General features: G+C 37.7%; 1 protein-coding gene across 1 annotated transcript in view; it reads right to left on the bottom strand.

The window, feature by feature from the left end:
* Window positions 1-1,442: 1,442 nt before the first annotated feature.
* OTUD4 (OTU deubiquitinase 4) overlaps window positions 1,443-27,758 on the bottom strand; it is a 34,701-nt gene continuing 8,385 nt past the window's right edge. The window contains exons 5-21 of the mRNA XM_081959512.1: window positions 26,763-26,835; window positions 26,520-26,601; window positions 22,526-22,664; window positions 20,312-20,351; window positions 18,509-18,626; window positions 18,329-18,393; window positions 17,270-17,370; window positions 15,339-15,463; window positions 15,088-15,259; window positions 12,559-12,718; window positions 10,655-10,793; window positions 10,268-10,323; window positions 10,101-10,181; window positions 6,621-6,735; window positions 5,869-6,132; window positions 4,810-4,850; window positions 1,443-3,557 (exon numbers count right to left, since the gene is read on the bottom strand). Coding sequence (XP_081815638.1) covers window positions 2,376-3,557; window positions 4,810-4,850; window positions 5,869-6,132; window positions 6,621-6,735; window positions 10,101-10,181; window positions 10,268-10,323; window positions 10,655-10,793; window positions 12,559-12,718; window positions 15,088-15,259; window positions 15,339-15,463; window positions 17,270-17,370; window positions 18,329-18,393; window positions 18,509-18,626; window positions 20,312-20,351; window positions 22,526-22,664; window positions 26,520-26,601; window positions 26,763-26,835 — 2,953 coding nt within the window. The 3' untranslated portion in view covers window positions 1,443-2,375. The remainder of the gene's footprint in view (window positions 3,558-4,809; window positions 4,851-5,868; window positions 6,133-6,620; window positions 6,736-10,100; window positions 10,182-10,267; window positions 10,324-10,654; window positions 10,794-12,558; window positions 12,719-15,087; window positions 15,260-15,338; window positions 15,464-17,269; window positions 17,371-18,328; window positions 18,394-18,508; window positions 18,627-20,311; window positions 20,352-22,525; window positions 22,665-26,519; window positions 26,602-26,762; window positions 26,836-27,758) is intronic.

Genomic DNA, 27,758 nt, shown 5'->3' with positions numbered 1-27,758 from the left:
ATTTACCCAGTCCTCAATGTTGTATAAAAGGTATTTGGCCATTTGTTTTGTGAAAAATCAAGACCTACCTGCATCCGGCTCCAAATATACCCACATCATTTATTTTGCCAAAATTAAATGAACATGGTAGGCCTTCGCAACACGAAAATATTTTTAGCCATATGAAAAATTGGACAGCAAATACCCAAGAACTGACACACACACCCTGAGTTTTTAGTTTAGCCTTACTATCTTTTGGTTGATGATTATAAATAAATTATCCCAAACATTTAATATATTTTGAAGTGGCCAGATTTCTCTTTAGGTTATTTTTAGCCTAGTTCCTCCATTCATTCTGATGATGCACTTGTCTCTACATCTAAGATCAATAATATGTGACATGAGTTCCTGAAAGTTTTAACTAGTATGTTTATTCATTGATAATCCAAGGGAAAGTTTAGCTTTGCCTCTTTTAAATCGCAACCTTTCATTTGTATATTTTATCTACTGTAAAAATAAACTTGCAATACATTTTTTCTGTCAGAATACAAGTTGATAGGATCAAAATTTAATGTTAAAATCTGATATATAATGGCACTATCCCTTTTTTATAGTTGCCACACCACTGGCTTCCTCAGATAAGCTGTATATTTGGGGAAGGTGCTGCAATGAAAGTAAAGGAAAACTATCAACCATTTGAGGAAAAATTCAAGAAAGTATATAAACTAAATTAGCATGAAGGCAATCGTGATGTTCTCTAAGCTTCATATTCTATCTGTAATCCTTTGTATACATGTGGATCCTTCCAAAATGGGGAACTCACTAATCCATCTTATTTGCACTTCTGGGAAATGGACCAATTGATTAGAATATATGAGTTTCTGCCTAAGAGGGGTACCAAAGAGGGGGGGGGATATTATTTTGGAACAAAGGATAGAAGAGCTAAGTTAGTTGAATTTTCAATGCACAAATTATTTCAGCTGATGACAAATGAAATCTTAAAGAATATCCACTGCTTTTTGTTTTTTAAATGGTAATTTTTTAAACAAACATTTAAGATTTCCTTACGTTTCAGGGAGCAGTGATTTGAGCTGCAGGTTTAACTTTCAATTAGTTTCAGTCCAAAACCTGTCACTTCTGGTTATATAGTACATATAGAAGTTGATGGATAAGCCAACAGTTCAAATCTATATCAGAAAGGGCAAATGTTTATTTATACAATGTATGTGTATATTAAGGGAATTTACCAAGTATTACTCAATTCACATGATCAAACATTATGGTAAATGTAACTCACATTCTATACCACACCCACACAGATACACGCACACAGAGAGTGACAACTGTACACAAATTGGTTTTAGATATGAAAAAATGGAAGTATAGGTTTGCAATACCAAAGGAAAGCACATATACTGACTGTAAAGTTAGAAATCACACTATAATAATCACATTTTTAAAAAAAAAATCCCACTTTTTATAAAACAACACAAACATGTTCAACAACAAAAGAAAAAAGCCTCAATAACCCCAAAGTACAAGACAAATGCTGTTTAATCTATTTCATGCATCTCTCCCATAGTTCGTTTGGGGAATTTTCAATGCAAAACTATCTTAAAAGTTCATTTGTAACAGGTGTAAAATTATTTTGGAAATGCATGGCATCTACTCTTGTCTTATATACATATTTTCGCATAGGCACTATTATAGTCATTCCTGTGTTAGGACTCCTTGGAAGAATTCACCAAACTGAGCATACTACCACGTGATATATGGAGATTCTTGATTGTTTTTAAATAGTTCAAGAAATAAACACACACACACTACCACTATGGATAAAACAAAGTAAACCATCTTTAAGACACAAAAATAGTGATTGCAAAAAAAAATTAAGTTATTTTAAGAAGCAAAATAAAATCTCATACATTCAAGTTTTACTAGTTTTTTTTGAGATGAAAAGCTTTGGATTGGAGTATATAAAAATAAGTCTAGGATTTGAGAATCCTTAGACTCAACATAGCATACACTATGCTATAGAGTGTATTTGGTGCATCATTATCAGGTATGAAATAACCACAGTATCTTTTCACTATACCTTCTTTCTTTTCTTCTCTATCACAAACTTAAATCTTTATGGGAAAAATAAAACTTAAACAAAAACACACTTTTTATGTTTAAAACACAATCATATTTAGTCTTTAAAAAATTAAATAAAGCAAAATTAGTTTTTATCAATTATCATGTTATATAATATCTAACCACTTAAATTTCTGAAAGACCCCACATCTTTCCTTTGACAAAACAAAAAGAATATTCTGTTCTTTAAGAAAAGCAGAAATATAAGCCTTGAGCATTATCAGCATTTATATGCATGCTGAATGTCTGGATTTTGATAGCTAAGACAACTGTAGCCCTCGGTAACTATCTCCTATGTTTGACCTTCTTCTCTCATTACGATATGGCCTCCCTCTGAAATTGCGGTGATAATGCGAACCTTCCCCTCTAGTTCCAGTAGGTGACCCTTTCCATGGTTCCTCATTTTTTGGATGCTGATAGCCTCCTCTCCCAGGTAAATAGCTCCTTTCACTTCTAGGTCTTCTACCACCACCATAAGTTTGATTATAAAATTGTTTTGATCTGCCACTTCTAAGCATATCAGATACTTCATGCTCATCTTCAGAGCTCTCTTCCCTTGCCCGTGGTACTCTACTTTCCTCCCCACTTGCTGGTATAAATGCATTAGTCTTGTTACTCTTTTCTTTATGGCCAAGAACATTTTTAAATTCAGTTTTTGAAGTTGATTTTTGTCTCTTGATGTCCTGCTTTTCCGTAGGAGAGAGGTTTTGGAGTAGAGATTTTGTTTGGGTAGCAGGTGGGATAGCAGGACTGGTCTGCTGATCCTTAGGCACTCGGGCTGAGGTTTTATTTATGATATTACATTCATTCTTGATGGCAGTTTTAGGGAGAGGTATGCTTTGGAGATTTCTTTCCACCTTGTTTTTCTGAAGTGGCTCGGCACATTCAGCAGCTGAAGCTGAAGAAGTTTCCTCCACAGACAAGACCATATCATCTCTCTTGGCCTCCTGTGGCACAACTTGCCTCAATCCAGAATTTTCAATATAACCTGGAACAGGATATCCATACCAAAATTGAGGGAAAACTGATGTAAGTGGTACAGAACCTAAAAATGGATTCTGCCCAAATGGAGGTTGTGGAAATATATTTTTGCCTCCTAGGGACTCCTCATAACCAGCATGTAATGCTTGTGCTGGATTCTCAGACTCTACGCAGACAAGTCCTTGATTTTCAGGCACTTGGGTAGCATGTATAAACAGAGGCATGGGTGAAGACATAGTATCAGTCTGCAGACTTGAGCCATCCATTCTGACGTCATTTGGTACATGGAATGGTCCATCTATTTGTTCATTTTCATCCTGAGTCAATGGTATCTCCTGCATCCAAGGATGATGAGAATACATTGCAACTGGCACCTTTGGGTACATTCTACAGGCATTCAGGTAAGCTTGATGTAGAGGGTACAAATAGGAGTGTGGCGCCCACATGGGACAACTGTATGCCTGAAGTAATGCAACAAAGACAATTTTCATTACATTTTAAAAGTAGATTAGGTCAGATTATTATTTTACAAATTATTACATTTTAATGCATTGTTTTATTCCATGCATCAAATAATTGTTCTGGGCTGAAGATGTGGTCTTATAAATCTAGTAGTCTCTATATTTGTTACAAATATACCAACTATTAATAAAAGCATCAAAAACCCAACAGCACATGCTCTGAATGGGCACACATGCAGAAAAACCATGGGGGCTATGCTGAGAAGATCCAAGTCATGAGGTTTCCATACAATTCACAGCAGTAGACCATGCTATATTCAAGATAATGTAAAACTAAAGCTTGACTCTTATTGGTTTCCTTAATACCCCTTTGAAGTCTTCTTGACAACAATAAGGAAGTAGAAGGCTGTTGCCTTCTGCTGAGATGCTTTAAAAAAAACTCTCTAGTCTAGCTTACCACCTTGATATTTTCTGGAAATCTCCCATGTAAGCCCTCATAACATTATCCAGTTTCTAACATTAACTTTATTAATATGTTCTAAGCATTGCTTAGTTTATTATTCTTCCATGGTAATATATTTTATTTAATTATACATATGTGTGAGATAGGGGTAGGCAACCATGTGCCTTCCAAATTTTTTAACTACAATTTCCATAATCACTGTTAAATGCCCATGATGGGTGGAACTAATGGAATTAATCCCAAATATCCAGAAAGTAACTGTCTTCTCCCCTGGGATAAACAAAAACTAAACAGCCTAGGTTTACTCCACTGCCCTGAGCTAATGTGAAATAAACATGGATGATGATGATTAGGTGCATAAACCAATTTTACCCACAAGATCTTACTTGGTAACTCTGTTGTAATTTTTTTATTTGTAAAAGTAACAAAATCTTGGGATATTTTTATAGAATGCTGGCAAGTTGTTCTGTAGAGCCAGTTTGGTATAGCGGTTAAAGTGTTGGCCTAGAAACCAAGAGACTGTTCTACACCTCCTTTCAGCATGAAAGCTGACTGGTGACTATATGATCATCAGTCTTTCTAAGCCCAATTCATCTCACTAAATTGTGTGGACAAAATAGGAGGCAGGAGTACTAAATATATTCACAACCTTGGGTTTATAGTCAGATTATAATAATTAGTTTGCCATATCCTCAGCTAATTATTCTAATATTACAGTTTTTAAACAATATTTTAAAAATCATTCAGCTTTTCACACAATTTTACAGAACAGAGAATGTTGACAGTTACCTTTACACCAAGATTGAAGAAAAATCTGAGGATATTTTTATCTTCATGAAAAGAAACAAAAATATTGTTCAGTTATGTATATAAATTAAAACATAGAGATTCAGCAATCAAAATGTGTTATTTCTAAAGCTTTAGATTGTGATGTGTTACTGCCAATACATTATAGAAAAAAAAATTAAAAGAATTACGACTCTTCAAAAAGGCGTGTTATATCTTTTATATAAATTAATAATCACAGTATAATTTATTTTTCTGTGGGGTTTTTTTTAATAAAGGCATGGGAGAGATAAAGAGTTAAGCACTCACAAATAGCAACAATCTTGTACACATCACTGATGGAAAGTGCTTTGATTCTTTTCACAAACTGCAGAATATTTCTTTTCTTAATATTATATATAATGTTGCCAGATGACATTTTGTCCATCATTGTTTTATTTCTAGATCAAGCTGATCATATATTGCTAGAAGTGGAATATACACTAAACTTATTTACAGGGATCCATCTCCACTGTGTGCTCTTTACTCTAACAGTTGGAGTTAGGAAAGAAGACATTAAGGATAAACTAATAAAGTTTAGTAGCTTTGAATATAGCTTGTTACTTAATTTTTAATTTTTTTTCTCTCGTAGTTATTACTTAATACTTTTGGTGATCTAATCTATCCAATAGAATATACATCAATTAAATATTTAGCTGCTCTCCAACCCTTATTTATAAATATTTTAGGAAGTAAATTAGGATCAGAATTCTATTGTCCAACTTGTTTCAAACTACCAAATGAAAATTTAGCTTTTCTCAACTAACGTTTATTCTTATGTTAAACTGTAAAAATAGATAACTGGATGAGACAATTTCCTTCATAGAATAGACATCCTTCTTCATGCTTGTTCCACTTTAATGGAGTTTTATATATACAGCATGGAGAGCACTTCTCTGTAAAGATGGCAAGAGTCAGACATGACTGAATAGTTGAAACTACTACTAAATATACAGCATTTCCTACTGCTGTCACCACTTACACACCCACACCCACTTGATAAGGAAGGGACAACTCTCTTACCATTTGGTAGATCTTCTCCTGTACCACACAAAGAATATGAAGGCGTAATAACTCTTTCCCCCTTTTCATTAATTGGGAATCCAGGGTACAAGGGATCCTGATAAAGATTCAGCGTTTGAGGCATAGGTATTAAAGGCTGATTAACTGTTTGGAGTGTTACTGGAATGGCAGCAACTGGACTAGAGGCTGCCTGACTCAGAGTTGAATCTAATCCAGGGGTTGGTGTTGGTATCCCAGATGACACAGGAATTTGGGATGGAACACCTAAGGCATGAACAAAGAAAAACACAAACAAACATAAATCTACGCAACTAAAAGAGAAGCTATTATTCTCAAATTGTCCAAGGCAGGCAGAGAAAAGTACAAATTCAATCAAAGCTATTGAAGCCCCCAGGAATCAGAATGTTGGCAGAGCAGAGGGTGAAATGTAGTATAGCATGGGCAATACTTGTATTTTTCAGCTGGGAAATATTATGGCCTTTATGGATAATAATTTCTGTATTGCTCTTATAGTTTACTTTTATTATATATCGCTATAAATGCATGTGAAATGCAGAAATATATATGTAAATGAATAAGAAATCACAATATCAAGAAAACTTACACAAATACACACACACACACACACACATACACGGACATGTAACTTTAATTTGGCCTCTGAATACTGAATATTGGTTAGTATAATAGTACTAACGATCTTCTATTGCAAAACCAGTTTGGGACTAAAAGAGTTTTTCCCCTTTGCGAACCTGTTAATCCATAGTCTGTTGATTCATTTGACCAAGCTGGTGCAGAAGGCACAGTGGGAGGCAAATGTATTTCAGGAGCAGTTGAAGACTGTTTATTTATACCTGATAAAGATTCCTGTAAAAATAATATGGACTTTTAATACATTTTGTAATCATTTAATATATGTTAAATTAAAACAGTCTAATTCGGTTTTAAAATCCAAAAATTAATTCTGCAATTTCATAGTCCAATTCTTTGTATGGTCCCTTTGAGTTGAACCTCCCGCTCCGAATCTGACCGAACACAGGTAAGAGCCTACTTAAGGACCTACCTTGTGGCAATAAGAGTGGCCAAACACCGATATTGTGCCACCCTTATTGCGTCCGCAGAGAACCGCCCTGCCGCCCTGTTTCGGGTGACCCGCTCCCTTCTGTCACAGGGGCAGCGGGATCCCCCTTTGCAGGGCAGGGCAGAGGAATTTGGGGAATACCTGCAGGATAAAATCGATCAGATCCAGAGGGAATGGACCCCCTTCAGTGCTCCAGGGGGGGCGTCCGAGGCGAGTCTTGAGAGACCACGCTGGGAGGAGTTTGACCCTGTGGTCACCGAAGATTTGGACAGGTTGCGCGGGCGACTGCGAGCCACCACATGTTTATTGGACCCGTGTCCCTCCTGGCTTGTACTGGCATCCTGGGAGGGCTCACGAGGCTGGCTACTGGGACTGGTGAACGCTTCGTTGAGTGAGGGCCTTCTACCAGCCACCTTGAAAGAGGCGGTGGTGAGGCCCCTGCTCAAGAAGCCTTCTCTGGACCCAACGGAGCTAGCAAATTATCGTCCTGTCTCCAACCTTCCTTTCTTAGCGAAGGTTGTTGAGAGTGTGGTGGCTCAGCAGTTCCCGCGTCACCTGGAGAAATCTGATTATCTAGACCCGCGCCAGTCCGGCTTCCAACCCGGACACAGCACGGAGACGGCCTTGGTCGCGTTGGTGGATGATCTCTGGAGGGCAAAGGATAGGGGTTGCTCCTCTGTCCTTGTCCTATTAGACCTCTCGGCGGCTTTCGGTACCATCGACCATGGTATCCTATTGCGCCGTCTGGAGGGGTTGGGGGTAGGAGGCACCGTGCTGCGGTGGTTCCGCTCCTACCTCTCTGGCCGGACGCAATGCATGTTGGCAGGGGAGCAGAGGTCGACCCCGAGGCCCCTCACTTGTGGGGTCCCGCAGGGGTCGGTCCTCTCGCCTCTCCTGTTCAACACATATATGAAGCCGCTGGGCGAGATCATCCGTGGTTTTGGGGTGGGATACCATCTGTACGCTGACGACACGCAGCTGTACATTTCCACCCCAAACCACCCCAACGAGGCCGTTGAAGTGATGTCCCAGTGTCTGGAAGCCGTGCGGGTCTGGATGGGGGACAACAGGCTCAAGCTCAACCCCTCCAAGACAGAGTGGCTGTGGCTTCCGGCTTCCCGGTTCAACCAGTACATTCCATCTCTGGCCATCGGGGACGAGCAATTAGCCCCGGTGGAACGGGCGCGCAATTTGGGCGTCCTCCTAGATGCCCGGCTGGCTATGGATGACCATGTGGCAGCCGTGGCGAGGGGGGCGTTCCACCAGGTTCGCCTGGTGTGCCAATTGCGACCCCTTTTGGACCGGGATGCCCTGCGCACAGTCACTCACGCGCTGGTGACGTCCCGCCTGGACTACTGCAATGCTCTCTACATGGGGCTCCCCTTGAGGTGCGCCCGGAGATTGCAGTTGGTCCAGAATGCAGCCGCGCGGGCAATTATGGGGAGAACGAGGTTCTCCCATATAACACCTCTCCTGCGCAAGCTGCACTGGCTTCCTGTGGCCTACCGGGTGCGCTTCAAGGTGTTAGTTACCATCTTTAAAGCGCTCCATGGCACAGGGCCTAGTTACCTGCGGGATCGCGTTCTGCCCCACACATCCCTGCGACCTATTCGCTCGCACAGAGAGGGACTCCTCCGGGTGCCGTCCTCCAGAGAGTGTCAGAGGGCGGCGCCCAGGAGTAGGGCCTTCTCTGTGATGGGCCATACCCTTTGGAATGACCTCCCCCCAGACATTAGGACAACAACTGACCTCCGCTCCTTCCGCACGAAACTTAAGACCCACCTGTTCCGACTAGCCGGCGCTTCTCCACCTCTTGGAGAAGCTCTAAATTATTTTTATTTGTTAATTTTAATTTTTAAACTTTAACTATCATTGGGGTTTTTAATTGTTTTAAATTATTGTAATTTATTTATTTATTTCCACCTCCTCCATATTGTACTGTTGTGACCGCTGCTAGTGTACGTCACCCCAAGTCCCTTGGGGGAGAGGGGGCGACTAAGAAGTCAAATAAATAAATAAATAATAAATAAATAAATAAATAAATAAATAAATAAATAAATAAATAAATAAATAAATAAATAAATAAATAATAAATAATAAATAAATAAATAAATAAATAAATAAATAAATAAATAAATAAATAAATAAATAAATAAATAAATAAATAAATGATAGATAGATGATAGATAGATGATAGATAGATGATAGATAGATAGATAGATAGATAGATAGATAGATAGATAGATAGATAGATAGATAGATAGATAGATAGATAGATAGATAGATAGATAGATAGATAGATAGATAAATAAATAAATAAATAAATAAATAAATAAATAAATAAATAAATAAATAACCAGTCTTGCCTTCTGGGAAATATGCAGGAAACATGGGCCAAAGTATACTTTATGCAAAATATCATTGACAACATTTGCATTCCATGATCAGTTGCATATACAACATCCTTACTGTAAGGCAAATTAACAGTACACATTACACTGTCCTACCATCTTTAGTGAGGACAATTCAGTTTGAAGTAGCTTAATATTCCCTCTCCCTTCCCGCATGCTTCAATACTCCCCAAGAAAAATATAAAAATAGAATTCTATTTGATAAGATCAGAATATATTTTCCAGCATCCAGCCAATTTCTTGGAAATGTACATACAGGAAATGTACATGTAGCAGGAAAGAAATAAACCTTCACTATTGCTATCATTGAACAAGGTGATTCTATAAAGCTATAATAAATTGGCTTTCAGACTGAACTGAGAGCAGACTAGGTCATTTGCTCTGCTTAACTGACTCCAAAGGCTTTCACACGGAACAGTGCTGAATTTGTCAAATGTCAGAAATCCAATAAAGCTACAAGGTTGACAAATGCCAGATGTTGTGGATCTTGGTACCTTTCATTAGATATACTGAATATCCGTAATTAAGACACATATCTTTAGTGAACAATTCACATTCTATAGATTCTAGTAATTCTGACAGGACTGTTGCAATATATTTTTAATGGATTGTATTTAAGATTCCAACCGAAGAAATATGAATTTTAGCAATTTGCTTAAAACTCAAATTTTGAGACAAACTTCAATTCAGGTCATCTTTCCCCTGAAACAGCCACACAAATTTAAACATACATCTCTTACCTGCTCAACTGGCTGTGAATGAATATTTCCATTGCTTGACAGAGATGATATACCTGCAACAGCTACATCCTCCTTAGTGTCCTGCAAATTAAAAACGACACTTGATGGTATCTATTTTGCAAAAGAAGAAAAGATGATCAGGATGCACCACAGTGCACCATGCTTACCTTAGACATTCTGGGATCCAGCTTCTGATCTGCAAGAATCTGCTCAAGATTAGACACTGCAATAATGTGTAAGAAAGCAGCAAAATTAATAAAATGACAGAATAACAGAAAGCAGGTACTGCAACTTTCAGATGTTATAAACTTCTATATCATCTCTAGCCAATAAAGCGAACAACATGGGAACTTGAAATCTAATGATCTAGATGGCATAGACTTATTCATCCATGCTCTAAAAATACACCAAGATTTTAGGATCTCCAAACCCTCCAGTTTGTGCTATTGTTTTACTGTGTTATCTCCTTTATTGAACAATATATTAAAATCTTTAATATGAAAATATATTGGTCATCAATCCAAAGAAATCCCAATATCTGACTTTATTCATACCTTTCTCATCCTTTGCATCTTTATTTTTTGTCACCTGTTCTTCCTTTAAGTTGCCAATTCTTCTCCCATTAGGAACTTGGGATGTTTGCCATGCAGAAGCCTCATTAGTCTGTGTAGCTACTTGAGACACAGGTGTATTCTGAAATAATTGAATATGAATCTGAGAGAGCTCCTAATTTTATATGAAAGTCCTGGTCACAAGTGCCATAAAGTGCTTTCAATCAAAATTTAGGTAAATATGTTCCCATAATAAGTTTACCAAACCTCCCATTAAGATGAGGTAACCTTAGCAAAATTAATTCTGAGTCTTCACTGTTTTTTTTTCCTTAAGAAAAATAACAGGATTTCTCAGATGTTGTGTCCTAACAATAGTGCTAGGAATTGCAAGTCTAAAAATTATCTTCTTGCTTTAATTTATGTATTATTAAAACTCTGTCCGTTACCTTCATTTGGGCAAAATAATGCATCATTGGGCATCAATTTTTGAATCAAGCTATTTGAAGGGAATAAGTTAAAGAATGATTCCAAAATCCATGACCCATTACTCCCAGAGCATTGAAATTTCAAGGGTCTTCAGATTGGGCAAAGTTATGGCTGCTATAGCACTGCCACATGATCATTGTTCCCAATAGTCCCGCCAGCTTCTCACAAGCAAAATCAATGAGAAAGCCAGCAGAAAGCCCCACTACTCTACTACCTGCCCATAATCACTGTTTATCTGTTTAGGTAAGGAAACATCTCTGAAATAATGACCCAGGAAATGATGGGTCATCTAGTTAAAATCCAAGTCAGGTAATTTCCCCCAAAGTGAGAATGAATTATTAAACACACACTCTCAAAATGAGTAACTGTCCCTGTTGAATTTTCTTGTATTGAGCCCCAATCCAAATCATTTGTTCCTGTTCTGAATATATAATCTCAAAGTCTAATTATCTGCACAATGGTCAAGACCTGAAGAGCTACAAGTTTAAGAACTTTTCTTCCTTAACCGAGCAAACATTCTGCATCACAAAAGTCCCCTCTGATTTTTAAAGCCAGAATGAAAAATATGTGGAAATACTGTTTATTAAACAAAAATACTTGAACAGAAAAATACCATGAACTATTGAATGTGTCCAGCCTATGAACAAAACCAGGAAGACCAAGTTGTAGCTATGTCCTTTTACCATATTTAACTTCATTCTAATGAATATCTGAAAACTAATTTCTGCTCAAATTAAGGGACCAGTTGAATCTAGTGAATTATTAATAATATAGTGCAAGATTTTTCTTTGTCTCTACAGTACAACATATTAGTGTATGTATTCCTTGAATGGCAGTATACCTATCCAATCTCTTTTGTGTTTCTTAACCGAGAAAAAATGATAATATTTAAAGGCAGGCCCATTTCTAGTTTTAGGAATGCAGAGTGTATTGTTGCCAGCACCCTTCTCGCTTATTTGTCTGATTATCAAACTGATATCTCAATGTGCACTGGATCTAAGAGCCTGCACTGTTAATAATGGCATCAAGCCTTAACATGGATATTAGAGATGAGTGTAAAGTCATTAATAAGGGAGAGCTGTCCAGTATAGTTACATAAGCTGTGCAGCTCTTAAATGCACTGGCCTCCAATATGTACCTAATTAAGCTGGGTGCTGGTGCCAACATTGTCTGAAGGACTCCCATGGGCAAAAACTTTTTAGAATATGGTTTACCTTATTAAGACATTTTAGGATTGGTGCAGGTCTGTACTATCCAAGTGCCATAGTATATAACAGATTCAACTGGCAAAGCAAAATATATCAGGTAATATTTCAGTTGTGAGAAAGACTGACTTTCTCTTTCATTATTCACTGGAACAGAATAATAATGTACTGTAGTCCAGCATACATAGAGCCCAATGGCAAACCCAGCACACATACCAAAAGTGCAGGGAAAGCTTCTTCATCCTGGAACTGGATTTCATAAAGTGAATTAACTTCATCTATAGCTTGTTTCTCTTTATGTTCCTCTGGAGAAAGACCAACGTTACAATTCTTGTTTCGGTGGTCCAATTCTTGCACTGTCTCACAATCTGTTTTTCTGGGGGGAAATTACATCTATTAAAACTGCAGCAGTTTCATCACCTTTTTAAAAAGTAAATATTTCTTTTATCCAGTTTTGTCTGACTCTAGGGGGTGGTGTTCATCTCTATTTCTCAGCTGAGGAAGCCAGCCTTGTCTGAAGACACTTGCATGGCCATATGGCCAGCAGGACCATATGCCAAGGTGCACAGAACACTGACCTTCCCACCAAAGTGGTACATATTCGTCTACTTGGATTTGCTTGCTTTCAAATGCTAGTTTGGGCAAGTGATGGGAGCTCACTCTGTCCTGCTGAGTTCAGATCTCGAACCCTAGCTGTCAGCTTTCCAGATGACAAGTTCAGCATCATTAATCACTGAGCCATCATGCCCCTTCATCATCCTTTTATGGCATTTCAAATATTCAATTAAATAACAAGATCAAATATTAATTTGGTCTTGTTTTTAGAAACTGCTACCTGCATGTACAATGTGTAGTAGCAAAATGGTGCTTCATCTGATGTTGATTGTTTCGATCTGTCAAATTTCTGGATTAAAAACTAATCCAATATTTCAAACTAATCTAAACTTTTTATCACTGTAAATTTATCTTCACTTAAAGCAAAAATATTACTGTTTAAAGCCTGTTTAAACTTCTGCTAATTCAAAGGGTAAATCTCGTATTTTGAATTATGCATCCCTTTGAAATCTTTGAGTTTCTCAATAGAAAATCCAAGGAGAATAATTCTACCAAAAAGTATATCAATGTATCAATATTGCAATATAGGTTCATTTATACATGGAGGCAATGACACAAAGCTCAGCAGTTCTGGAAGATGAATGACTATAGAAATATACAAATTTTAAATGCTGACTTTCCATTCCTGCCCGCTTTTTTGGTTAAGCATCACCCAGCCATATATTCTTACAAAAGTATACTGAGGTGAGATGGTAACTCATGGAAAGTCACAATGCCTCCCACAAAATGTTTACATTTATTTATTCCATTAGAGGACTGGCAGAATAAGGTCGGTGAGTATGCTTCAATGTCAAAAAATAACTTGATATTAAAAAATGCCATCTGGTATTAACTTTAACGTAATTCGGGAACTGTTAATTGTAATTTTGCATGTATAGATAGTTCTCATTTAACGGCCACTTCTTCAAGACTGTTCAAAGTTACAGTAAGGCTGAACAAGGGGCACTTATGACCAATTCTCAAAGCTCCAGGTGTCCAAGCATCCAGTCACATGACCTTGATCTGGGCATTTAGGAAGCATTTGCACTTATGACAATTGTAACATCCCACAGTTCCATGGTCACCATTAGCAACCTTCCGTGTACATTTCCCATAAGAAAAGTCAACAGGGAAGCCAATAGCAAAAGTCATAAATTGCTCTGTTGAGTCATTCACACTCCGCCCCACATGGCAGCAGCCACCCTCAGCCCTACTGCGTCTCACAGGTCACCACACATTCTCCCCCTCCTGCCAGCAGTCATTCAGCTGCCTGCCAGTCATCCAGGGCTCACTTAACTACTCACAATCAGGCAACAGGGAGTGACATCACTAAACTATGGGATCATGTGGCATCACACTTTATAACTGCATCACTTAACAACAGAAATCCAATTCCAATTATTGAGGATTTCCCATACAATTTTGCATAATCCAAGTTTAGGTTCCTCTTAACAAAATGTCTTCAATCTTTCGATTCTGTCTGATGTCTGTCAGGTGCAAAGAACAAGGAACACTCACTGAATTTACAGCACTGAGGAGTTTATTACTATCTATACACAAGAATCTGGTCAATTAACAGTCCAAGCTAAAGTGGTGCTAGATAAGGATCAAAGGAATTCATGGTGGGGGCTGATCTTGGGGTCACTTGGTGGCTGCGCAATTATCCCAAACTGATGACATGTTTAACCCTGCCCTCCAGTTTAGCCTGCTCATCTCCTACATTTCATATACTTACTTCAGACAAGTAGCTTTGGATGCTTCAATTTTTCTTCCAGGTTTAGCTAGAAATTCTTGTTTCTTCTCATTATCTTAATAAGTCCTATATTTTGGCTATTTTTGTTAACTTATGACTTTAATAATAGTCCTTAAATGGTCAAATTGAGATATGATTACATCCTTTCTGATGTATTAGTAAAATAACAGAGGAATATTTTCCCTTGCCTTAGTATTTTGTAAGTTCCTATTTAGTTCTTACATTTTAAAAGGACTACATAGAACAATTCCTTTTTCTTTTCTCTCTTCTCTCTTAAGTACAGTATTTTGAAAAAGAAATTCAAAATGAAAAGAAATGAAAAAGGATAGAAAGGACAGTTAGTAACTCCTCTTTTAAAATGTCAAGTTGTAGCTAAAAAAGCGTGAGATATTAGTCACCTTACAGCTTGCAGAGGGTTTCTGCCTTGAGTTTTGTGATGAGCAGAAGATTGTTGAGAAGACACCCCCAAACTGGACAACTGATGCTGTCTTGTGATTTGCATTTGAGGAGGCAAAATTGATGTGGTTTTTATTAGCCTGTTTGGATTTTTGGAGCCTCTGCAATCTGTATCTGGAAGACATATTTTTCATCAGTTAATCCAAAATAGATCAGCAATAAAGTCAGTAGAATTTAAGTTAAAAACACGTACCAGTCTGAACATTTTGCCCATGCACCGGAGTGTTTTTTTTACTTTTCTTCCCTGGTACTGTGCTCCAGGTTTCCAAAGGAGTTGCCTGTGGAACAGGTTTAATGTTTCTTAGCAGTACTGAATGCCTGATGGAAGAAAGAAGAAACAAAGCTTCTGTAGTAATTTCACTATTGCACTGAAGGCATTAGTAAAACCAAATAGGCTGCCAACAGAACCTATACACGTTATGGAACATAATTTTCAATGTCTGTGTGTGTCGTCTGTGTGCTTAATTTCTATAGCACAACAGAGGCATAGTGGATAAAGATTAGGAACAGGAGACCCAACTTCTAGTACACGCTTAGCTGTATAACAGAGTTGTTTTTGTGGAAGAAAACTTGGAAGAGGGAATGTTATATTTGCCATCCTGAATACCTGAATTAAAGGTGGGATATAAATCAAGTAAGTAAATCACCTTCAAGTAGTTCACGGTATTATTTTAACACTTTAAGAAGAAGGAAAGAATATAAAGGAATATTAGATGATCAATAATTAAAACTGTCCATTTTAAACAGAAGTCATGTTTCTTTCAAATAGGCAAAAGGTTATCCACTCCTCTCCACTGTTTCACTATGCAACACAATGTCACTTCTTTACGAACAGTGTTTACATTGCTATTACTAACTGCAAGAATCAGAGTTAAATCCAGTGAATTTTTTTACTTAACTTGAGCAACTGAAATACATTACAGTATGATAAACAATCACTGCCATTTTCTGGAATGCAATGCCCTCTCTCCTGAATCTAATGGCTCCAACTTTTCTTGCCTTTAAAAACACATATCTGATTGATTTTTATCAGATCTATATTTAATCGTTTTCACATTTAATATATTTTATTATTTATTTCATTTGTATCCTGCCTTTATTGTTTTTATAAACAACAAACATACCTAATACTCTTTCATCCTCCTATTTTCCCACAGCCCTGTGAGGCGAGGTGAATTGAGAGAAAGTCACTGGTCCAAAATAACTCAATTGGCTTTCATGCCTAAGGCAAGACTAATAGCCTTCTGGTTCCCAATGCCTTAACCCAGGGGTGTCCAAACTTGGGGACTTTAAGACTTGTGGACTTCAACTCCCAGAATTCCCCAGCCAGCTGGGGAATTCTGGGAGCTGAAGTCCACAAGTCTTAAAGTTCCCAAGTTTGGACACCCCTGGGATAACCGCTAGTTTTTAACATAGTTCCATCATTTCCTGCTGGACTGCAGTTTTATATCTGCTCCAGTAAATAAGTAAGGGTATAAATTGCAAAACAATTTTGTTAGCAATAAAGTAGAACTATTAAATAAATTCCTAGAATTTCCCAATAACTGTGCATAAAAAGTATTTCACTGAACATAATTAATATAAATATTCATTTTAATATCCCAGATTTATAGTTACATAATAAATACTATCACATGCAGCTATCAAAACACACTATTTACTTCTAAGAGAATATAAATTTAGTAATTTTGTGTATTACTTAAATATTAGGAGGAGTTTTAATGGAAACGACACAATGCGTCAAAAATACATAGTCCTTTCAAGAATCTAATTCAAAACATTCTAGCACTGAATATTTATTTATATTCAAACTTCCATCCTGCCTTTTTAATGCACCACTTACAAGTGTCATTATCTATTTATCTTTCATTAATATTATGCAAGCCAGACAAAATCTGACCAGACAGAAACCAACAATATTCCATTTTGGATAGCAAAATATGTATACTTTAGGACACTACATGGTTATATTACAGATTTGGAGGGGATCTGGTGTGGTCATCAAAAATTTATGTCCGACCTTCATAAATCCTTCTAATATGTGAAGGAGGAAAGTCTATTACTTCACAAATTAGGTTATTCCACAGTATTTACTACTCCACCATTCACCCCAAGATTACTTACTTAATACCAAGTTCTTCCACAAAAACAATAACTGGTCCATCTGCAGACTGGACTTCTTGAATGTGAGCATTGTAATACCTTCCACTATTCTTTAAATATACCTATGGAGAAATTAAAATAAAGCGTATGCAAAAGGAAACACAGGAAATAGGTTTATAAGTCAAGAAGATTTTTTTAAAATTCACTCTAATTTTAGTGCCACACAGGTAATTCAATGATGCAGAATGGTGAGAAATTAAGGAGAGATTAAATATAGTATTTCTTTAGTGATACAGCACTTTAAACTCTGGAATTCATTGCTACAAGTTGTGCCAATGAACATCACTTTAATTAAAAAGAAAACAAAACTAACAATGAATGCATGTCATGATAATTGTAAGTTAACTCCTTACGAAGCACAACTTAAGATGCTGCTGTTGACCTCAAGAGTCCTAAGTATCTGAAGATGTGATTATCTGAGAAGCCATTCTGAAAACATTCTTATAAAGGAGAATATTTGTAGCACAGGGTTGAAATGAGGGGTCCTTGGTGCTGTCTGAGCTGGCTTGTTTTCTTGCAGACATTTCATTGCCCTAATTAGGTAACATCATCAGAGCTAGAAGCTTGGCTAGTAGGCCCATGAAAAAGGGGCCTTCTGAGTGGCTCCAGGCTATGGAATGCAGAAACTATACCATGTTCAGGATGCTCCAAAGCCATCATATCTGGGAGGACTGGGAGTTATCAACCAGGCAAAATGAGAACAATGAACATAATAAACAAATGGCTGGATCAGAAATGGAGCACAAGATAATAAGCCAAAGTAACACAATGAAATAAGCGGTGGGCTTATCAACATTTCATCCTAGAGAGGCAGTGCAAATTTAATGCAACAGCAATTTCCCCTCTCCCTGTGTCATCATGCCCGACCTTGTTCCAGACACATTTCTTCGTTGCAAAGCTGCTCTTAAAAACATATATCCCTGATGGGGGGGAAAGTGGTAATCTAAGTGAAACCCTATACATGATGCTGAAAAATGAAAGAGCTGTTAAGCAGAGTTACTCAGATGTAATGCCACCTACTTTACATTTATCTCCAACTGAATACTGCATGCCAGCAGCAATAGAAAAATCTTGTTTTTGCTGATCTGCAAGCACAAAAAGACAATGCATTATACTATACACTTAGGTGAGCACAAAAAGTTGCTCAGCTTCCTCTGCCTTTTCTTCCCAGAATAAGTGATTTCAGCATTAGCTCCTCACCTATTTTTGACTGTCGCCAGACTTCATATTCAACATTTTGGTAAACTGATGGATTAAGGGAACGAAGAACTTTTCCAGGCAAGCTCGAAACCTTGTGTGATTTCCCAGGTTTATGAAGCTATTGTGCAAAAGGATAAAGAATACTTAGAAAAACAAGTGAACAATTCTATACAGGATATAAAAAGAATCTGAAGCAAAGCCAAGCAATAGTATATCGATTATTAAATCAAAACCTTACAAACATGCATACAAAATAAGAACATCTTCCTGTAAAAATTTCTAAGTATTATTCATGATAATTGTTAAAAATGCAATAGCCCAATATTTATGACTTGATAAGCATGTAATGCAAAGCTTATCAACTGCATCACTGATTAACAACTTCGATAGTTTCTTTTCTGATTATATCTGGGTAAGCTAATTTTACCCACTGAAAGGCATATTTTTAAAAAATTGCATGTGGCAAATGCTCAAAGCAATCTGCAGCATAATCCTTTATGTGTTAATTCAGAAGTTCCATCATATTGAATCTCTTCTTCACTGTAATAGGAGTTTGTTGAGAAATCTAGCCTTAAAACATAATTATGGGCTTCATTCTCATTAATTACAAAGCCGTTAAACTTCTCTTGCCTTCTCTTTAATCTGCTGTTTCTACCATTTTATAGTACAACCTTTTCAAGTTTTACTCTTTAAATCTTTCACATTAATAGCATCAGCTGCATGTTTTAAAGTTAGTCCTCACTTAATGATGGACGCAACTTCTGTCGCTAAGTGATGTGGTTGTAAAGCTTGATGTCGCATGACCAGACCACTTAGCAATGACAGTTCCAGGAGTCCCCAGTTATCATCTTTAAATGTGGACCACACCAGTCATTAAATGAAACATGACATGGTCACGTCTTAAAACTTCCTGCCAGATTCCCCATTTACTTTGCTTATGGGAAGCTCAGCAGGGAAGTTTGCAAATCATGTTCCCCATGATCATGGAATGCTGCAAAGATTGGAGATCCATGCTAATTGCTAAGCATCTAGATCATGATTATGTGATCACAGGGGCTCTGCAAGAATTGGAACTTTTAAGGACCAGTCATAAGTATCACTTGTTTCACCCTGTCATAACTTAGAACAGTCACTGAATGAGTGGTTATTAAATGAGGACATTTGTACATTCTTGTTTCTATATTCCTTCCTATATTCCTATATTCCTTCCTATATTCACAAGTTTATACTTCTTTAACCATTTCTCAAATAAAGAATTCTTAGATGTTTTTATATTAATTGCAGATCTATCTTGTGATGTAGTCTGAATTGTATACTGCCCTTTATAATTTCTCTATGGGAAATCATTTTCAGATATTGACTTTAAATTTTTCCCCCAGCACTGGATATTTTATATATAAATACTGAAAAAGATGATTTTTAACCATCTTCTTTCCTTTTTTAAAATAAAATTTGTTCTATACCTTATTAAGATGGATCTACCTCCCAAAAGAGAGGGGTTTCTTTCCTAAGTCACACACAACACTGTATGACCAGGAAATGAAACTACAGAATTTATTTTATTTTGTTTTTACTTGCCAGTAAGGCTCGTGGGCTCTGGGGTACCAGCGCTCTCTCTCATCTACTAAAGCTATTAAGAGTATACCAAGTAAATTGTTCTAGAAGACAGGTAGTAGCAACTGTGATTTCAAGTTACAGTAGATTGCAAAAATTCAAGAAATTAATAAAATCACCCAGTCACACTACATAAGAGGACCAGCCGCAGACATTGAATAAATAAGTAAACAGACTGAAATAAAATACCTTATTGTTGTTTGTATAACTTGATATGGCCTTTTCACTTCTGGACAAAGGAAAGATATGCAACAGAAACATTTCAAAATCAAGGAAGAACTTTGTTTTCATTTAAACAATCATTATTGGTGTTTACCCTTATGAAAGAAGTAAGGAGCATAGTGATACAGTGCATTTCACTCTGAGCAGCTTCAATAGAATGATATTCTATGAAGCCAGTACTAATCCATTGTGACTATAATAAACATATGCATAACCAGTTGAATATTAATCTTAAAAATTGCTTTAGACAGGGACAGCAAAGGAAGCTTATGCATCTCAATGGTTCATCTCAGCAGTTCATATACTATCAATTATGCCCTACCCCCACCCCACTGGCCATCTCAAGTGTTGCTGGCTTAGTGGTAAAATTCAGCAACTGTTTATTTTGTCACATTTTTATAGTCACCCACTCAATTTCGTTGTATTTAAGTACAATGACAATAAAGATTATACTTACTTACTTATAAAAGTGACTCTATGTGGCATATTAATAACATAAAATTGTGTGTGTGTGTGTGTGTGTGTTGTATTTGTACTGATAAATAAATAAAAGGAGACTAGTATAGATCTATTTCGAGCTAATTAGCTCTCATCAGCTAGCCATACCCTTACTGGGATTTGAACATGGGCTGTATTATATATTAGGCAGGAGTCTTAGCCACTAAGCCACAGGCTCTCCTCCTTATCAGTTGAGCTGATATATATACAAATTTAAAAACACAATTTAAAACACAATTTAAATTAAAATAAAAAAGAAGTCAAAGACAAAATGGCAGCAAATCATACAGAGAGTCCCTCGGTTAATCATCATATAATCATCCAACACCCTCCACTCTATCACTCCATTTTTTTGAGGGCCTTCCAAAAGGCCAACAGGGTTGGAGCCAGCTTTAACCTCAGGGGGATGACAATTTTAAACCCTATCAAGCTCATAAGCTGTAATGCTTTTCTGCATTAACTCTGACACCAACAGAAGAGATACTGGAAATGAAAACAAACAGGCAATAAACAGGTGAAAATCTCTCTTTATCTTCCCAATCTGCAATCTTTATGACTTCTGAGAGTTGCACTCACAACGCATTTGAAATTCCAACACATTTGAAAGCTAGCAAGTAAAAGAAAGCTAGCTGTAACTCTAGGTTAAGATCATATCTTATGCATGTGTTAACTGGGCAACTAACGGCAATTGATTAGCTTGTAGTTCAGCACGTTCACCTTGTTTTAAAATGGAGCAGCAACCTATTTCTGATTTGTAAACTATTACATTTCTGGCCATACTAAACATCACTGTGCAAGAGCTCAACTATCAATTCAAATGCCCTCTACGATACTATTGATGGGAAATATCAGAGCTCCTGCCTCACCCTCTGAGCCAAGGACACAAATTGTAATTTCATTTTGATATAAAGTCGAGAGTGGGTTTTTGCACCAGTAACTGGGTTTTCAAATCAAATCATATTTGTTGCTAAAATCATGCAAAATCAAATTGTATGTTTAATATGTATATATGCTTTCTACATATGCAATCTATCAAGTTGTCAAGAACTATGGTTTATGGAGATATACAGGCTGGCTAAAAGAAGGATATAAGATTGTATCCTTTGTTGATTAGTAGAGTGAAATAAGGCCCTAAAGAACCATACAAAGCACAAGTATTATAAGAAGGGAGAATTAATTCCCTATACCAGTGATGGCAACGTTTTTCATCTCTGATGCCCAAACTTCTGGTTTGTGCATTGGGTTGGTTTTTCCCCTCCGGAGGCTTCAGGGAAGCCTCCGGAGGACAAAAAACAGTTGAAATGAAAGCCAAAATCAGTTGGCCAGCGTGTGCATGTGCGCAGGAGCTGACAGGGCAATGCCTCGCGTGCCCTAAGAAATGCACACTTGCCATAGGTTCGCCATCATATACCTCATCCCTCCCTTTGACCAAAATTGATTTCTGTAACAATTTAGTCATTATTTAGCTAATTTATATACAATGGTCTTCCTCAATCTGACATCTTATAGATATCTTTCAGGTGAAATTCCCATTAATACTCAGTAAACATGATAATGCGTGTAGGTTTGAGGAAAACATACTATTTCCTCATACTGTTTTGCTTTTCTGTACTTTATTCTCTCTATAACTGTAAATTGTATCTGTCCGACCATCTTAACCTTTAAACATGCAGGCTTACTTACTCTAGGTCTTCATCCTCTGAATCAGATTCTTCGCTGTTCCTTCTGCCATTCTTAATCAAATCACCATGGCTCAATTCTTTTAAGACTTTATTCACATCAATGTCAAATACTTTTTCATATAGCAATTCATACAGAATAGCTAGTTAAGACACAAAACAAATAACAATGGGCATTTATCACAAACATACTTTAGTTATAATTAAAATTTAAAAAAAAAAACTCTAAAAGGGACTAATGACAAAACTGAGGATATTTTAAAGTTAGGCAGCAAATATAATTTTCCAGAGGTTACGCAGCCGGCACCTTTCAAAAATTATTGCAGCAGTGATTTGGGTAAGTGGCTAGACATTATATATATTCTTAACAGAAAATATATATATTTTAATATATATATTCTGTTAAGGAATCCAGAACTACATTTGCATAGCATTTAGATTTAATAGGGAAAATTTATTCTTATTTTGATGTACATGCTACCTTTCTGTCTGTAAGATATTTAAGGGTGTTAATAATTTAAAATAAAATGTAAATAATTTAAAACAAAATAAAAATATTTAAAATTATTATTTCGGGAATCAAATATTTTATTTGATTGTAATTGTTTGTATGTTATATTAGATTATTAACTTCCTTGAATGATTTATGGGAATGTTGCAAGCGAATAGAATTGAAAATGAAGAGGCAGATTTATACTCTCCTAAAAAGGGAAACAGAGATGGCTAATTACTAACTGCAATTCCCTAAGAAATACTCTCTATACCTCTAGGAATAATGCTTTGTATAGGTTAGCACAAACATTAACTTCAATTACTCTGATAAACTTCATATGTTCAGGACTTTTCATTTCCAAGCTGGCAAAGTAATTTACAGTTGCAACAACAGATTTGAAACCTGGGGTATCAGATCAAATACTCAAAATATGAGTTTCATATCACGTTCATCTAAAACAGTGGTTATTTTCATTGCTACTGTTATGAATCATAATGTAAATATCTGATATGCAGGATGTATTTTCACTATTACAAATTGAATATAATTAAAGCATGGTGATTAATCACAAAAACAATATGTAATTATATATTGCGAAATATTATTTCTAATTACAAATAAATGACATTTTGTCTTGAAGCATGATGTAGCATAGGTAACAGTCTTAATATAACAACAGTAAACTACATTGCTACATTTTGAGACAGTATGCGCAATGTGAAATAGCAGAGCATTGTTCAGCGCATCCAACTCGTTGCACAGTTAACGACGCTCTTGCTTAGCAACCAAAATTTTGAGCTCAATTGTGGTCATAAGTTCTCTTTCTTTTTCTTTCTTTTTTTCTTTCATCTCTCTCTCCCACTTTCTTTTTCTTTTCTCTTTCTTTCTTCTTTCTCTTTCTCTCTCTTTCTCTTTCTGTCTCTCTCTCTCTGGCTCTTTGTCGCTCTCTCTCTCTCCCTGTCTCTATCTGTCATTCGCTCTTTATGTCTGTCTGTCTCTCTCTCTGTATCACTCACTCTCTCCATCCCCCATCTCTGTCACTCTGTGTGTGTGTTTCTCACTCACTCTCTGTGTGTGTGTCTCTCTGTGTCACTGTGTGTGTATATGTGTGTGTCTGTCTCTCACTCACACTTAATTACTCACTCTGTGTGTGTCTCTCTCTCTTTGTGGCTCTGTCTGTCTGCCTGTCTCTCCCTTCCTCCCTCCCCCTGTCTGTCTCTCTCTGTCTGTCCATCTCTCTCTGATTCCTTCCCACCCTCTGTCTCTCTCTCTCACTTACTCACTCTCTCTCACGCGCACACACATACTGTGGTCACCTTGTTGAGTGTTCCAATCATATTTGAAACCCTCAACAACTGGCCTGCATTTATGATTTTTTGCAGCATTCTGCAGTCATAGGACCAAAATATATGGTTAAAAGTACCTGGCAGGGGCATTTTTCCCTGGAGGGCTCCACAGAACATCCCAAGACCGATGCCACCACATCTCCCCTCATTGGGGACAGGTCCTCTTCAGAAGGACGAGGCCCCGCTGGTCCCCCTCACGTTCTTCATCTTCCAGCCGCAGCCCCACACCATAGAAAACATGGGCCCGTGCACACCCCATGCAATTATAGCCTGGAGCAGAACCAAAGCTCCTCTCCCAACTGGCCCTTCCTCCCTTGGAGGGCTTTAGAGGGCTTCGGAGGGAAGCTTCTGCAGAAGCCCGGGCAAGTGAGAACAAGTTCCCGCCATTAACAAAGATTCTGAGGCTGTAATTCTGAGGGTGGGTGCACCTATGTTTTCCATGGCATGGAGCCCTGCCGAGGCTCTGCGCAGACGGCGATGACTCCGGAGCCCATCTGGGAAGATGAGGAACGCGAGGGAGACCCCCCCCCCCGCGGATGGGCTCCAGAATCATCACCGGCTGCCCAGAGCCTCAGCACAGTTCCATGCTGTGGAAACATAGGCGTGCGCACCCCCCACATACAATTACAGCCTCAGAGACATCGTAACGGTGGGAACTTATTCTCACTCACCCAGGCTTCTGCAAAAGCTTCTCCCCGAAGCCCTTCGAGGGAGGAAGGGCCAGTTGAGAGAGGGGCTTTGGTCCTGCTCCAGGCTGTAATTGTGCAGGGCGTGTGCACATCTATGTTTTCCACGGTGTGGGCAGCGGCTGGAAGGCAAGGAACGTGAAGGGGACCAGAGGGGCCTCATCCTTCTGAAGAGGACCTGTCCCGAAGAGGGCAGATGTAGTGGCATCAGTCTTGGGATGTTCTGCGGAGCCCCCCAGGGAAAAACGCCGCGGGGGATGACTTTTTAACCAGGTGGCTGTCAGAGAGAAGAGGGCAGCGTGCGCCCGTGTTTTAGGCGACCCCTGTGAAAGGGTCGTTCGACCCCCAAAGGGGTCGCAGCGCAGAGGTTGAGAACCGCTGATCTAAAGCACTTCCACAGGTTTCAATTTCTATCTAACCTATCATACAGCATTTCCAGGAGCATTTTTTGAAGGCTCTAGTATTCAAGATGATGAAGAACTGGAATTCTCCAGACAGTTTTTCGGCTTCCAACTTATATCCCAAACTAAGTGAGATTCTCAGTCATTTAGGTCATGGTTGTTCCAAAGGTGCTTTTTCAAGAGGCAACTGGACTTTCAGGTTTTTGAAAAAGCACTTTTTTGATCCCAAACTAAGGGTTTTTGGATTATTATTATTTTTGCTGTTCTACCATTACTTATAATCGGTTTTACAACATCCACTTGCAAATATTCATGGAGATAAAGCAAACAATCAAACACATCAATGTTTACGCTACGTCCATTTTAGGTATGGTACACACCCATACATATTTTATTAATAGTGGTATTTAAATATTTTAAACTACAATTCCAGCTACAATATAATTTAGGGCAGATAACTCAAATGCAGGAACTCACCTTAATACATTTTATGGGTACCCACCACAAGGGCTACTAGTGCATCCAATTCACTTGTTTTTTATCATTTATTTTACTTTACAGATTTTTTTTTATTTGTTAATTTTATTTGCCATCTATCTCACCATGGGGGCTACACTAGGCAGCTTACAGCAATAAAAAGGGAGAAATGAAAAGTGTAAACATAAGAATAGTAAAATAATGGAAGAGTGGAACCTTAGAGGATAGATGTTACAGAGGCTGGGTGCTACAGCAGGGAAGGCACTACTGGATCCCAATAGAAGGATTTCTTTGACCAATGGGATTTGCAGTAGGGCAGGGGTGTCCAAACTTGGGAACTTTAAGACTTGTGGACTTCAACTCCCAGAAATCCCCAGCCAGCCATGCTGGCTGGGGAATTCTGGGAGTTGAAGTCCACAAGTCTTAAAGTTCCCAAGTTTGGACACCCCTGCAATAGGGCCTCTCTGCCAGCATTTACATTTTTGTCTGTTAAAACAGCCACACCCCATATAGAAACATGCAACTATGTGAAGGATTCTCTCTGATCCCATACTATGATTACGTTTCAAAGTTAATATATCACATTAATACTTACACTGACAAAGAGCAGCCTTCATTGTGTAGTCTATAGGGTAAACAATATCATAGTGATTGCCATTTGAAAAACACAGCAGTATCTAAAAAGGAGCACAAGAATACTTAGGGTATAATAGTTAGCAAATTTACACCCTGACAAATTAAAGACTAGCACAATACTTCCTACATGACTTCTGCAAAAACCTCCCAATTCTTCCAGTTATATGACAAGCAAGATCTATTACAGTTGGATTCATCTTACCTTGTCATGAAAGCCATTTTCAGTTATATAAGAAGGAGTGCAGTTTGGTTCCCGATATATTATAAAATCTTTTCTAGAAAACGAATAAAGGGAAAAACCATCTATAAATCACAAGTGTTATTATGAAATGGCTAATAACTAAAAATAGAACAGACTGATCTTGACAGAAATTGTGCAGGACTCTTTGTTTAATGAGTTTATGTAATTCAGGAAAAAATATCTTGTGAATTCTGCAATGGCAATATGTAACAACTGCAAGGCTCAGGTCAAGTAGCAGGAATGGCAATGGCTATTAGATGGAACAGGATTGCTTAACAGAACCTGATATTCCTTCCACTCCTCACTCTGTACCAAAGTTTCCCCCATATCTGCTTCTAATACTTCCATGTCTGTCTTAAAATTGTCAAACAAGGGCCAAAAGATAAATAAGGTTCCTTGGATCTTTAGCACCGCAATACCCTGGCTAAGTTTATTCTGCAAAGTTCCCCAAAAGATCTATTAAATGTGATGATCAGCCCTCAAGAAGCCATGAACAAGCCTAGCAACAATAATCACACACAACACCCTATTTTCTCCCTTTATCCTATGCTTGCTCTGCCTTAAGTTCCCTGATTTCTTCCTTAAACATAAGGTTACAATATATAGGTAGTCCTCAACTTACGACTCCAATTGAGCCCAGAATTTCTGTTGCTAAGTGAAACATTTGTTGAGTTCTGCCCCATATTATGACTTTTCTTGCCACAGTTGTTAAGTGAATCACTGCACTTGGTAAATTAGTAACACGGTTGTTAAGTGAAACTGGTTTCCCCATTGACTTTACTTGTCAGACAGTCGCAAAAGGGGATCACAGGACCCCTGGACATTGCAACCTTCATAAATATGAGTCAGCTGACAAGCATCTGAATTTTGATCATGTGACCATGGGGATGTGGCAGTGGCCATAAGTGTGAAAATGGTCATAAGGCACTTTTTTTCAATGATGCTGTAACTTTGAAT

The sequence above is a fragment of the Natrix helvetica genome, assembly GCF_964273705.1.
Source record: "Natrix helvetica genome assembly, chromosome: 7".
In the NCBI taxonomy this organism is placed as follows: Eukaryota; Metazoa; Chordata; class Lepidosauria; order Squamata; family Natricidae; genus Natrix; species Natrix helvetica.
Note: the sequence above shows the minus strand (reverse complement) of the source record. Positions and strands in the feature narration are given on the sequence as shown.